Source organism: Salmo salar, chromosome ssa07, assembly GCF_905237065.1.
Source record: "Salmo salar chromosome ssa07, Ssal_v3.1, whole genome shotgun sequence".
In the NCBI taxonomy this organism is placed as follows: Eukaryota; Metazoa; Chordata; class Actinopteri; order Salmoniformes; family Salmonidae; genus Salmo; species Salmo salar.
The window spans coordinates 6684750-6698465 of record NC_059448.1 but is presented as its reverse complement, the minus strand read 5'-3'; the positions used below and the strand labels follow the sequence as shown (position 1 = coordinate 6698465).

Here is a 13716-nt window from a genome sequence, read left to right as displayed (position 1 = left end):
CATACTCTAACCACATACCAGCGTGAGTGTATACAACACTACTATGATACTACAAGCTTAAAAGAGTGAATGCTATTCAAACATATTTATTCCAGTTGGATAAATACTACTTCCCTGAAACCTATGACCCTATGCCAAGCAACAACAAAAACGTCTAGCCTGATACAGCCAAGCTAGACTGCTACTGTTAGAATAACGCAAACCAATACAGCTGTGAGCCTCAAAGACACGGCAGCCATTTAAAGAAAGCCTATACTATGCCCCTACACTAGTCCAGTAGCAAAAGCCCCGTCAACACATTAGATATCAAACCCTTTGAAACGGTATAAGCTCCCACACGCAATTGAAAGGAATTTATTGTGGAGGGAGATCAGGATCTTCTCAGAACAGGAGGGATCTCTTTCCCTGCAAACAAAGAAAGAAAAGCAGCACCTCAGGCCCAGCCCATGAAAACAAAGGGATTCAATTAACTGTGAATGTGACTTCACATTAGTGACTATTCCACAAGAGGCCTGCTGCCCCCTTCTGATGGCTGGTGGAAAAGCAGTCTACATTTTTCAAAGAATTTCCCTCCACTCTTGTAGTTATAATTTGCAGGGCAAACCAAGGCTCTGACACTAATTAGTCCTATGGGTTTGATGATATGTCATGACATGACATAATATATCTCACAATCTTTGTCAAATACAAGAGTATGCTCTGACAACTAGCATTGTGAACTATCTTGTTCCTGGTAATCAAACTAGCATTGTGAACTATCTTGTTCCTGGTAATCAAACTAGCATTGTGAACTATCTTGTTCCTGGTAATCAAACTAGCATTGTGAACTAACTTGTTCCTGGTAATCAAACTAGCATTGTGAACTAACTTGTTCCTGGTAATCAAACTAGCATTGTGAACTATCTTATTCCTGGTTAAGGACCATTACAGTACACAGCATCAACATTCAACTATGAGCCAAGCTTAATGCAAATATGCCCCCTCGAAAATCCACAGTGCTGGCTGGACTTAAACTCAAGCGGCTGATGTGAAGAGCTAGGCCGGGTGTTTGACCTTGTGGGACGAGGGGGGGGGACTGCCAGTGGCGTCGTGTCAAGTGCTCGAAAGTGCAATGAGGGAGATAAGAGATGACACGTCACGTTAAAGTTACAAGTCGGACGTGTCGTCGCTATAGCCTTAAGGGGGGTGCAGGTTGCAGTCTCCATGGGATGACATCTCCCTTCGTGACCCGACAGATGTTGAAACACGACAGAGGAGAACAATGTAGCCTACTCCAGTTTATCCCTCATGACGTGATCAAATGTATTTCAGCCAGTAGTGCTGTGATACCTGGTTGGGGGAGTGAATGGAACCATGTCTCCAAGACATCAATCTGATCCAAGAAGGAAAAATAGCTAACAAGTGCTCAGCATATGCGGAAATGCATTCCAGGTGAAGCTGGTTGAGAGAATGCCAAGAGTGGGCAAAGCTGTCATCAAGGCAATTTCTGAGGCCCGTAACTCTAATGAACTTATCCTCTGCAGCAGAGGTAACTCTAGGTCTTCCTTTCCTGTGGCGGCTCCTCATGAGAGACAGTTTCATCATAGCGCCTGATGGTTTTGGCGATGCACTTGAAGAAACTTTCAAATTTCTTGAAATTTTCAGGATATCTTAAAGTAATGATGGACTGTAGTTTCTCTCTGCTTATTTGAGCTGTTCTCGCCATAATATGGACTTGGTCTTTTACCAAATAGGGGAATCTTCTGTATACCCCCCTACCTTGTCACAACACAACTTATTGGCTCAAACATATTAAGAAGGAAAGAAATTCCACAAATGAACTTTTAACAAGGCACACCTATTAATTGAAATGCATTCCAGGTGACTACCTCATGAAGCTGGTTGAGAGAATGCCAAAAGTGTGCAAAGCTGTAAAGGCAAAGGGTGGCTACTGAAGAATCTCAAATATATTTTGATTTTGTTTAACACTTTTTTGGTTACTACATGATTCCATATGTGTTATTTCATAGATTTGATGTCTTCACTATTATTCTAAAATGTAGAAAATAGTACAAATAAAGAAAAACCCTAGAATGAGTAGGTGTGTCCAAACTTTTGACTGGTACTGTACATCCAAACAAATATATCTATTCATTAAGGATTAGTGAGAAGGAAAATATGGGTGTTAAAGTGTTAATTACGAGGAGACCTTGTTTTTGTTCATGACACCACTGATACTAGAACAGAGTGGCGATGATCCATCTTTGCCTTACAACAGAACATACAGAATTCTCTGGCATCGTCACGTTAGCCACTGATCCCAGAACAGTGACTGGCATTGTAGTGCAAGCATTAGTCAATGAGTTGACGTTGACTAGCATAAATTGGGTCTAAGAATTGTCTATATCAAAAGCAGATATTTAATTAACATTGTACAATGAATGGATTCACATACAAGGCATAAAACAAGTTATAAGACAATACTGATATATCAAAGTACACTTCTAGGCATATAGATCCTAAGGTTAACGTAGACTACAAAGCACGAACAAAGATCTACCTATTAGGCCAGAGGCCGAGAAGCCTAGGAAATGAAAATTGATCATAAACCTTCCTCCATTGACTGGATATAGGAAAGAGAGAGAACAAAGGCATTTCATTCCATTTATAACATCTGAAGGTGTAACCTTTCAACCCAAAATCAACCACCATTGACCAATCAAACGATACCAAGTTTACAATAACTTAAACACTCCCAGGCCCAAACTCCACAGGTTGTCACAATATCTAAAGGCTTGTCTGGGGGATGAGAAGATTATAAATAAGGCAGAATTTCCTAATAGGAACACTAAAACCACTTTGCGTAGAGTAATTCAGAGTTGTCCCTGTACAGATACAAGTAACCACAGAGATCATCCATCCATATAGATAGCTTCAGAGTCCTGTTTGGAGGACACGTTTCAGATAGATACCAGACATGGTATTGTATTATTCTGTAATAATAGTCAGTCCTCTGAATACTGTAACAGAGAGATACCCCTCAGAGGGGGAAGGGCTGACTAGTCCTTGGGCATTGTCCTTTTGTTCCTGGACCATTTGCCATGCAACTCCAGGTGTCAGAGACCACATAAATTAGGACCTAGAGTATTACCTAAGCTTGCTACAGGAAATGGAGGGTGAAGAGGGATGGCTGTTTCCTCTCTCTCACCTAAGATGGATTTCTTTATCAGCAGGATTTTTTTTCTCTCCCGTCTTCTTTTTGTTATAGAAACTTAATCTGTGGTGAGACCTTTCATTCCCAACGAAGGGTGTAAGGGTTAGGTGAGTCAAAGTTTGAAGGAGGAGAGGGTAAAACGTCTCTCATTTTGAGGCCTAGAGGTCCATCACCAAGGAGAGTGCAATCTCCCCAGCTCAACTCCGCTTCTCTTCACCACATCCGAGCAACAAGTGCGGTCACACGCGAACGACTCCGAGTATGTGGTGTCCATGTTTGATTTCTGATGGAGACAACCAAGAGGGTTCCAACAGCAGAAAAAAGATACTAGAGGAGAGACTTCAAAATGCATACTTGTGCATATAGTGGATTTCTGATGAGGTATTGAGACAATGTGGACATGAGCGTGGATAATATGCATGCCAATGTTGTTCGTGTTCATTGTTTGTTATCTACATACGGTTCAATGGATTATAAAACCATCCTTTTTCAAATGAATCACTTTTCACCTAAGAATTATACAACTATTCCTCAACTAAAAACAATGAACACAGTGTAAAGCCTTCTCTTCTCATAGCATTGCCTAATGCCACTGTCTAAAGTCCTGCTTTCCCTTACAGAGAGGAACGCTTCCTTTGATCATCAAATTGTTTTGAGGTACTCTCTGTTCTTGAATGATCTGAACCACTGAAGTGGAAACTGAATTATCTGGCGGTGCCCAAAGCTTTTTCAGAGAAAGTAGAGAGAGGGAGGAAACGAGAGAGGAGACGAGAGAGGAGACAAGGGAGGAAACGAGGGAGGAGACAAGAGAGGAAACGAGGGAGGAGACAAGAGAGGAAACGAGGGAGGAGACAAGAGAGGAAACGAGAGAGGAGACAAGAGAGGAAACGAGGGAGGAGACAAGAGAGGAAACGAGGGAGGAGACAAGAGAGGAAACGAGGGAGGAAAGACAAGAGAGGAAACGAGGGAGGAGACAAGAGAGGAAACGAGGGAGGAGACAAGAGAGGAAACGAGGGAGGAGACAAGAGAGGAAACGAGGGAGAAGACAAGAGAGGAAACGAGGGAGGAGACAAGAGAGGAAACGAGGGAGGAGACAAGAGAGGAAACGAGGGAGGAGACAAGAGAGGAAACGAGGGAGGAGACAAGAGAGGAAACGAGGAAGGAACCAAATCAAAATTAAGTGGAAATGACAGGAAGTGGGGGAAGCGTGAGAAATCTAAAACTACAGCCCAATTGCTCCTGACATCCTTCTGGCCCGAGTAATGAAAGTCTTTGGACGTTACAATAACAGACCATCTCTCAAATACAACAGCTCTCAATACGACTGGGAACTCAACTCGGAGTTCTATGTTATCAACCTAAACAATAGAGGGGGGAATTTCTCCGCCTTGGGAGGAAGTGAACATGTTCATGTATTAGGAGCATAAGCAGTCTCATTTAATGTAAAAAAATTAAAATAAAAATGGCTGACGTAACACTTCTTTGTGGGGAGAATGTCACGGGGTTACTGATAACAACAGGTTGAATGAGAGACAAATGTTGCTGCCAATCAGAGCGAAACGCAGAACAAAAAAAAGCACAGCTCCTTGTAGGGCGTCGACGTCTTCATACGGCTGCTTCCTCGTTCTAATGTAAATTGCCCATTAACTACTGTCCTTGGCAAACTGTTTAATTCGCTGGCTTGATCATCGTTTGATTGGATAAGTGCACATTTTCATATTCATGCATATTGATATTCATTCACTCACTTCAAATGTATGTGAATTAATTAGGATTGCCTTCCTGTGTCCTCACCAGCTATAAATAACAAACAGCCAATGGTTTCCCATTCTGGGCCCTTTAATGTCGCTTGCGAGGGAAGGACTTGGTACTTTTTTGGTAGACTACATGGTTCAGAACGCCACGCAACATCAGTAGACCCTGGAGATTAGCTTGGTACAGCTGTCTAATCAGAATGCTGCTTACTGATACTGAATTCCTTTGCATTTAAATGTATTTATAGCTTTGTGTCAACGGAGTCTTGTTACGTAAAGCTAACTAGCTTTGTGTCAACGGAGTCTTGTTACGTGAAGCTAACTAGCTTTGTGTCAACTGAGTCTTGTTACGTGAAGCTAACTAGCTTTGTGTCAACGGAGTCTTGTTACATGAAGCTAACTAGCTTTGTGTCAACTGAGTCTTGTTACGTGAAGCTAACTAGCTTTGTGTCAACGGAGTCTTGTTACGTGAAGCTAGCTAGCTTTGTGTCAACGGAGTCTTGTTACGTGAAGCTAACTAGCTTTGTGTCAACTGAGTCTTGTTACGTGAAGCTAACTAGCTTTGTGTCAACGGAGTCTTGTTACATGAAGCTAACTAGCTTTGTGTCAACTGAGTCTTGTTACGTGAAGCTAACTAGCTTTGTGTCAACGGAGTCTTGTTACGTGAAGCTAGCTAGCTTTGTGTCAACGGAGTCTTGTTACGTGAAGCTAACTAGCTTTGTGTCAACTGAGTCTTGTTACGTGAAGCTAACTAGCTTTGTGTCAACGGAGTCTTGTTACATGAAGCTAACTAGCTTTGTGTCAACTGAGTCTTGTTACGTGAAGCTAACTAGCTTTGTGTCAACGGAGTCTTGTTACGTGAAGCTAACTAGCTTTGTGTCAACGGAGTCCTGTTACGTGAAGCTAACTAGCTTTGTGTCAACTGAGACTTGTTACGTGAAGCTAACTAGCTTTGTGTCAACTGGCTCCCTGTGGCTCAGTTGGTAGAGCATGGTGTTTGCAACGCCAGCATGGTGTGTGCAACGCCAGGGTTGTGGGTTCGATTCCCACGGGGAGCCAGTACAAAAAAAAATAAAAAATGCACAAAATGAAATGAAATGTATGCATTCACTACTGTAAGTTGCTCTGGGTAAGAGCGTCTGCTAAATGACTAAAATGTCAAATGTAAATGTTACGTAAAGCTAACTAGCTTTGTGTCAACTGAGACTTGTTACGTAAAGTTAACTTGGACAAGAACATGATTAGGAGACACTTCTAGGGAACATAGACACACAAATAAGTCTCACAGACGGACACGCACACGGAGACACTCACCCACACAAGAGCACGCTCACACATCGATAATTGCAGACTGCATGATAAGGAACCTTGGGTAATCCTCCCCTATAAGCATTTTGAGATATACAATATGGATGATGTATGAATGGTGCATATTGAGATATACAATATTGATGCTGCATGATTGGTGCATTTTAGTGGACGTGAGAGCCTGTTCGCAGTATGTGTCTATTTACTAGCCAAGTCTAAAGCTACCACTACCCACTCTAGGGACACCGGCAGGCCCTCTCGCATACCAATTAGCATTGAGAGAAAAAGGAGATTCAGGTATTTTGTTTACACCCCCCCCCCAAAAAAAATACTTTGATATCTGCTCTTGGTGCGCAAGCTCACAGTTTAAAGTGGAACAGACAGTGGTATTCTCACACATCACGGTTGAAGAAAAATCCTTGTTGGAAACTGTCTGACTATGAATTCAAATGAGTGTGGATAGACCCTGTGGTGAGAGTACTTTCGAATAGCATGGGAGATTTTGACAAAGGAATCCGGGAAACCAATGATTAGGCTGGGATATCTGCTTTGTGTTTGAAATATTGAAGAAGAGACTAGCTATTTTTATTGAGCCCCTGGGGTGCACATTTTGTTCTGGCCCAGCGTTAACACGCCTGATTCAACTAATTCACCTATTTTCTAGCCCAGCACTAGCTGATTCCACTAATCAACTAATCACCAAAGCCTTTGATTAGTGCTGGGCTAGAACAAAAACAAATATATACGCTTGAGGACCCAAATTATTTCTAACATCAAACTCCTATAACATCAGTGAGATGTTTAATACAGTTTAAACATACCACAGCTTCATCTTCAGATAGAGCATGCTCCTCATCCTGGACGGGAGAGACTTTCGCCTGGACTTCATCCACGGTAATACTGTGGCAGTCAAAGAAACGGGAGAAAAGGGGTTAAAAACAATGAGGCAGGGAGGGAGGGAGGGAGGGAGGGAGGGAGGGAAATGGAAAAAAAGAAGGGAAAAAAGGAAAGAATGAAAGGAAAGAAGGGAAGCAAATAAGAAAGAAAGCAGGAAGGGAGGAAAGAAGGGTAGTATGAGCGGAAGATGGGAGACATTGAGATGGGGATCCAATATTATGTGCATTGATACAGTACTGATTGACAGTTCCAAACAGACACAGATACTGTGGAATAGATGGAGGGAAAGCTATAGAGCTAGATTCCTGTGTGTATTCTCTTATTCTGCTGGAGAAGAGGTGGGTGTCTAGCTTGGAGTGGAGCTCTCTGTTATACTCTACAGTGGCGCAGGGTGATTATCCCACTCTCTCTTCACAGCATCCCAACCTTTGATCAACTCTCCATGTCAAGGTCTCCACTAAGAGATGGCCATTGGATAAAGGAGAGAGGAGGCTACCTAAAAGGGTGCATTTCTCTCCAATTTCAAAGTCAGTTGTTGCAACCCCTTGTGCAGCTTTAGTAAATGCGAGGTTGCCACTAGAAGGAGAAAACATTTTGAAAGTCTATCGCTGATGCATTCCATGGCCACACATGAAACTCCTAACAGTGAGTGATATGCATTTTTCAGAGGGCACAAAGCCACGCACTCACTCATTTAAACAATCTCTCAGTCTTTCACTCACTCACAGACACACACAACCCTCTCTGAGTGAACACTTAGCTCCCTCTGCCAGGTGTCTACACTATTTCAGGGGCAGGGGCGTCAAACTCATGTTGCCCCGGGGCCGCATTTGGGTCTTCACTGAGGTCCAGAGGGCCACCACACTTAAAATGTGTTATATTTCATCGCCGTCAAAATTTGCTCCTTGACTGTCTAGGTTTCATTTTGGTGACTGTTAGCTGTTAGCAATCTGGATTATAAGAGACAATAAATGCCCATTATCATTTCTACACAGGGTATAGTGTCATTCAGTAGGTCATGTTATCTACTACGGGAAACATGGAGGGTATAGTGTCATACAGTAGGTCATGTTATCTACTACGGGAAACATGGAGGGTGTAGTGTCATACAGTAGGTCATGTTATCTACTACAGGAAACATGGAGGGTATAGTGTCATTCAGTAGGTCATGTTATCTACTACAGGAAACATGGAGGGTATAGTGTCATTCAGTAGGTCATGTTATCTACTACAGGAAACATGGAGGGTATAGTGTCATACAGTAGGTCAGGTTATCTACTACAGGAAACATGGAGGGTATAGTGTCATACAGTAGGTCAGGTTATCTACTACAGGAAACATGGAGGGTATAGTGTCATACAGTAGGTCCGGTTATATACTGCTGGCGATCTGGCCTCAGTCCCAATCGCAGGGGACTATGGGAGGTTATGTTCAATCAGAGAAAATGTGGCTGTGTGTCAACAAACACGCATAGACGACACCGCACACGCACACACACACACACACACACACACACACACACACACACACACACACACACACACACACACACACACAGGGGGGATCAAAACTACAACGTGTTACTGTGCCGTGGTTGGTTTCCAATAGCATTTGTTACACACTATTTATAAGCAGCACTACAGGTACCAGTTAATCCAGCACTGGGCTGCCAACTGCCAGCCTGTTGGCACTGGGACTCGTTTGTGTGTGTGGTACTTATGAAGGCTTAGGGCAACATAACACAGAGAACCAGAAACCCTCCCAGGAGCATACGATACACGTTTAGACAACGCTAAGACAAGGCTAAGACAACGTGTAGAAGAAGAAAAAAAAGACAAAGTTAAGCATGTTTATCATCTTATATGATATGGCATTACCATGTCAAAACCAAAGAAAGATGTCTGCTTTCAGATTCCCTCTATTTGAACTGGTAAAACCACAAATCCATCAATCTAAAGCCTTCCTTTTGGAGAGAACCTTTATGGTGAGGGGGCTTCTGAGACTTCATTTTTGAAATTGACATTCATATTTATTTCAGAGGGGGAATCGAAGTTCTTAAGAAAACAATAGTGATTATTAACGATAACGGAATAAATAAATAACACACATGAGATCAGCCTATAAATGGAGTGCAATTATCGCTGAATTTGCATATAATTATATATTCCTATCAAAAGGATTAAGAAAATCATAGCGTTTCAGGGTGACTAATTAGCGACAAAGAGAAAGCTTTTTTGAATTTTTTTTTTTTTACAAGAGTCCACAACGTGCATATTAATAGCATTTTGAGTCGGTATGTGGAAAGCTGTGCTAGTATCAGGTACATCATGCGCAAAGCAATCTAATTTGCGCTTGGCACCTGGGCATGTTGGAGCTACCCCCCCCCCCTCGAGCTAGGCCCAGAATCCCAATGACGGATTGATTGAAACAAATATCTGACTAAAAACAAGCGGAATATATTTTAGCTTAGTAATGTGTTTGTTTTAAGCCGAGCTCCCTGAACATCAGCGATGGGGAGGGGACAGACGCAGGCTGAATAATGGTGTACATCAAGAGGCTCAGGAAGTCATTAACCACCGCGCCACTAGCAAAAAAAAAGCTGCACAAGCATTTCCTTCTGATGCGGCCATATGTTTTATAGCATGTTTAGTTTACAATCCCGGGGCCATCCTCTCCCAGAGAATATGCCTAGTTAGCTTGCACAGTATTGATTTCTTTCAGGGGCAGTGGGGGGAATGTGGGTGGATGAGGAAGGGGAGGTACAGGCTCATTGGAAACTCGGTTGATTTTTCTGCAAGCCTGTGAGGAAATGTTAACATCTCACAGGGAAGCAAAACTGTAGCCATTCTCCATGAAGCAGACAGAGGAGGTTAAACACTGCCCACGGCAGACAGAGGAGGTTAAACACTGCCCACAGCAGACAGAGGTTAAACACTGCCCACAGCAGACAGAGGTTAAACACTGCCCACAGCAGACAGAGGTTAAACACTGCCCACAGCAGACAGAGGAGGTTAAACACTGCCCACAGCAGACAGAGGTTAAACACTGCCCACAGCAGACAGAGGAGGTTAAACACTGCCCACAGCAGACAGAGGAGGTTAAACACTGCCCACAGCAGACAGAGGTTAAACACTGCCCACAGCAGACAGAGGTTAAACACTGCCCACAGCAGACAGAGGAGGTTAAACACTGCCCACAGCAGACAGAGGAGGTTAAACACTGCCCACAGCAGACAGAGGTTAAACACAGCCCACAGCAGATAGAGGAGGTTAAACACTGCCCACAGCAGACAGAGGAGGTTAAACACTGCCCACAGCAGACAGAAGAGGTTAAACACTGCCCACAGCAGACAGAGGTTAAACACTGCCCACAGCAGACAGAGGAGTTTAAACACTGCCCACAGCAGACAGAGGAGGTTAAACACTGCCCACAGCAGACAGAGGAGGTTAAACACTGCCCACAGCAGACAGAGGAGGTTAAACACTGCCCACAGCAGATAGAGGAGGTTAACCTGTTAGGGCTAGGGGGCAGTATTGACACGGCCGGATAAAAAACGTAACAGATTTAATCTGGTTACTACTCCTGCCCAGTAACTAGAATATGCATATAATTATTGGCTTTGGATAGAAAACACCCTAAAGTTTCTAAAACTGTTTGAATGGTGTCTGTGAGTATAACAGAACTCATATGGCAGGCCAAAACCTGAGAAGATTCCATGCAGGAAGTGGCCTGTCTGACAAGTTGTGTTTCATCTTGGCTCTTTTTATTGAAGACTGAGGATCTTTGCTATAACGTGACACTTCCTACGGCTCCCATAGGCTCTCAGAGCCCGGGAAAAAGCTGAACGATATCGAGGCAGCCTCTGGCTGAAACACATTATCGCTTTTGGCAAGTGGCCGATCAGAGTACTATGGGCTTAGGCGCGTGCCCGAGTCAACCCCATGCTTTATTTTCTTTTGTCTGTTTACCTAAACGCAGATTCCCGGTCGGAATATTATCGCTTTTTTACGAGAAAAATGGCATAAAAATTTATTTTAAACAGCGGTTGACATGCTTCGGAGTACGGTAATGGAATATTTCGAATTTCTTTGTCACGAATTGCGCCATGCTCGTCACCCTTATTTACCCTTTCGGATAGTGTCTTGAACGCACGAACAAAACGCCGCTATTTGGATATAACGATGGATTATTTGGGACCAAACCAACATTTGTTATTGAAGTAGAAGTCCTGGGAGTGCATTCTGACGAAAACAGCAAAGGTAATAAACATTTTCTTATAGTAAATCTGACTTTGGTGAGTGCTAAACTTGCTGGGTGTCTAAATAGCTAGCCCTGTGATGCCGGGCTATCTACTGAGAATATTGCAAAATGTGCTTTCACCGAAAAGCTATTTTAAAATCGGACATATCGAGTGCATAGAGGAGTTCTGTATCTATAATTCTTAAAATAATTGTTATGCTTTTTGTGAACGTTTATCGTGAGTAATTTAGTAAATTCACCGGCAGTGTTCGGTGGGAATGCTAGTCACATGCTAGTCACATGCTAATGTAAAAAGCAGTTTTTTGATATAAATATGAACTTGATTGAACAAAACATGCATGTATTGTATAACATAATGTCCTAGGGTTGTCATCTGATGAAGATCATCAAAGGTTAGTGCTATATTTAGCTGTGGTTTGGGTTTATGTGACATTATATGCTAGCTTGAAAAATGGGTGTCTGATTATTTCTGGCTGGGTACTCTGCTGACATAATCTAATGTTTTGTTTTCGTTGTAAAGCCTTTTTGAAATCGGACAGTGTGGTTAGATTAACGAGAGTCTTGTCTTTAAAATGGTGTAAAATAGTCATATGTTTGAGAAATTGAAGTAATAGCATTTCTAATCTAGTTGAATAACGCGCCACAGGATTCCACTGGCTGTTACGTAGGTGGGACGATTTGGTGCCACCTACCCTAGAGAGGTTAAACACTGCCCACAGCAGACAGAGGAGGTTAAACACTGCCCACAGCAGACAGAGGAGGTTAAACACTGCCCACAGCAGACAGAGGAGGTTAAACACTGCCCACAGCAGACAGAGGAGGTTAAACACTGCCCACAGCAGACAAGAGGAGGTTAAACACTGCCCACAGCAGACAGAGGAGGTTAAACAATGCCCACAGCAGACAGAGGAGGTTAAACACTGCCCACAGCAGACAAGAGGAGGTTAAACACTGCCCACAGCAGACAGAGGAGGTTAAACACTGCCCACAGCAGACAGAGGAGGTTAAACACTGCCCACAGCAGATAGAGGTTAAACACTGCCCACAGCAGACAGAGGTTAAACACTGCCCACAGCAGACAGAGGAGGTTAAACACTGCCCACAGCAGACAGAGGTTAAACACTGCCCACAGCAGACAGAGGTTAAACACTGCCCACAGCAGACAGAGGAGGTTAAACACTGCCCACAGCAGACAGAGGAGGTTAAACTCTGCCCACGGCAGACAGAGGAGGTTAAACACTGCCCACAGCAGACAGAGGTTAAACACAGCCCACAGAGGATAGAGGAGGTTAAACACTGCCCACGGCAGACAGAGGAGGTTAAACACTGCCCACAGCAGACAGAGGTTAAACACAGCCCACAGCAGATAGAGGAGGTTAAACACTGCCCACAGCAGACAGAGGAGGTTAAACACTGCCCACAGCAAACAGAGAAACACTGCCCACAGCAGACAGAGGAGATTAAACACTGCCCACAGCAGACAGAAGAGGTTAAACACTGCCCACAGCAGACAGAGGTTAAACACTGCCCACAGCAGACAGAGGAGTTTAAACACTGCCCACAGCAGACAGAGGAGGTTAAACACTGCCCACAGCAGACAGAGGAGGTTAAACACTGCCCACAGCAGACAGAGGAGGTTAAACACTGCCCACAGCAGACAGAGGAGGTTAAACACTGCCCACAGCAGACAGAGGAGGTTAAACACTGCCCACAGCAGACAGAGGAGATAAAACACTGCCCACAGCAGATAGAGGAGGTTAACCTGTTAGGGCTAGGGGGCAGTATTGACACGGCCGGATAAAAAACGTAACAGATTTAATCTGGTTACTACTCCTGCCCAGTAACTAGAATATGCATATAATTATTGGCTTTGGATAGAAAACACCCTAAAGTTTCTAAAACTGTTTGAATGGTGTCTGTGAGTATAACAGAACTCATATGGCAGGCCAAAACCTGAGAAGATTCCATGCAGGAAGTGGCCTGTCTGACAAGTTGTGTTTCATCTTGGCTCTTTTTATTGAAGACTGAGGATCTTTGCTATAACGTGACACTTCCTACGGCTCCCATAGGCTCTCAGAGCCCGGGAAAAAGCTGAACGATATCGAGGCAGCCTCTGGCTGAAACACATTATCGCTTTTGGCAAGTGGCCGATCAGAGTACTATGGGCTTAGGCGCGTGCCCGAGTCAACCCCATGCTTTATTTTCTTTTGTCTGTTTACCTAAACGCAGATTCCCGGTCGGAATATTATCGCTTTTTTACGAGAAAAATGGCATAAAAATTTATTTTAAACAGCGGTTGACATG

General features: G+C 43.5%; 1 protein-coding gene across 2 annotated transcripts in view; it reads right to left on the bottom strand.

Annotated features, from left to right (window-relative positions):
- glu2b (Glucosidase 2 subunit beta) overlaps positions 1-13716 on the bottom strand; it is a 263260-nt gene that overhangs the window by 214338 nt on the left and 35206 nt on the right. For both annotated transcript variants that reach the window (XM_045721341.1, NM_001139813.1), the window contains 1 exon segment: positions 7077-7155. In XM_045721341.1, coding sequence (XP_045577297.1) covers positions 7077-7155 — 79 coding nt within the window.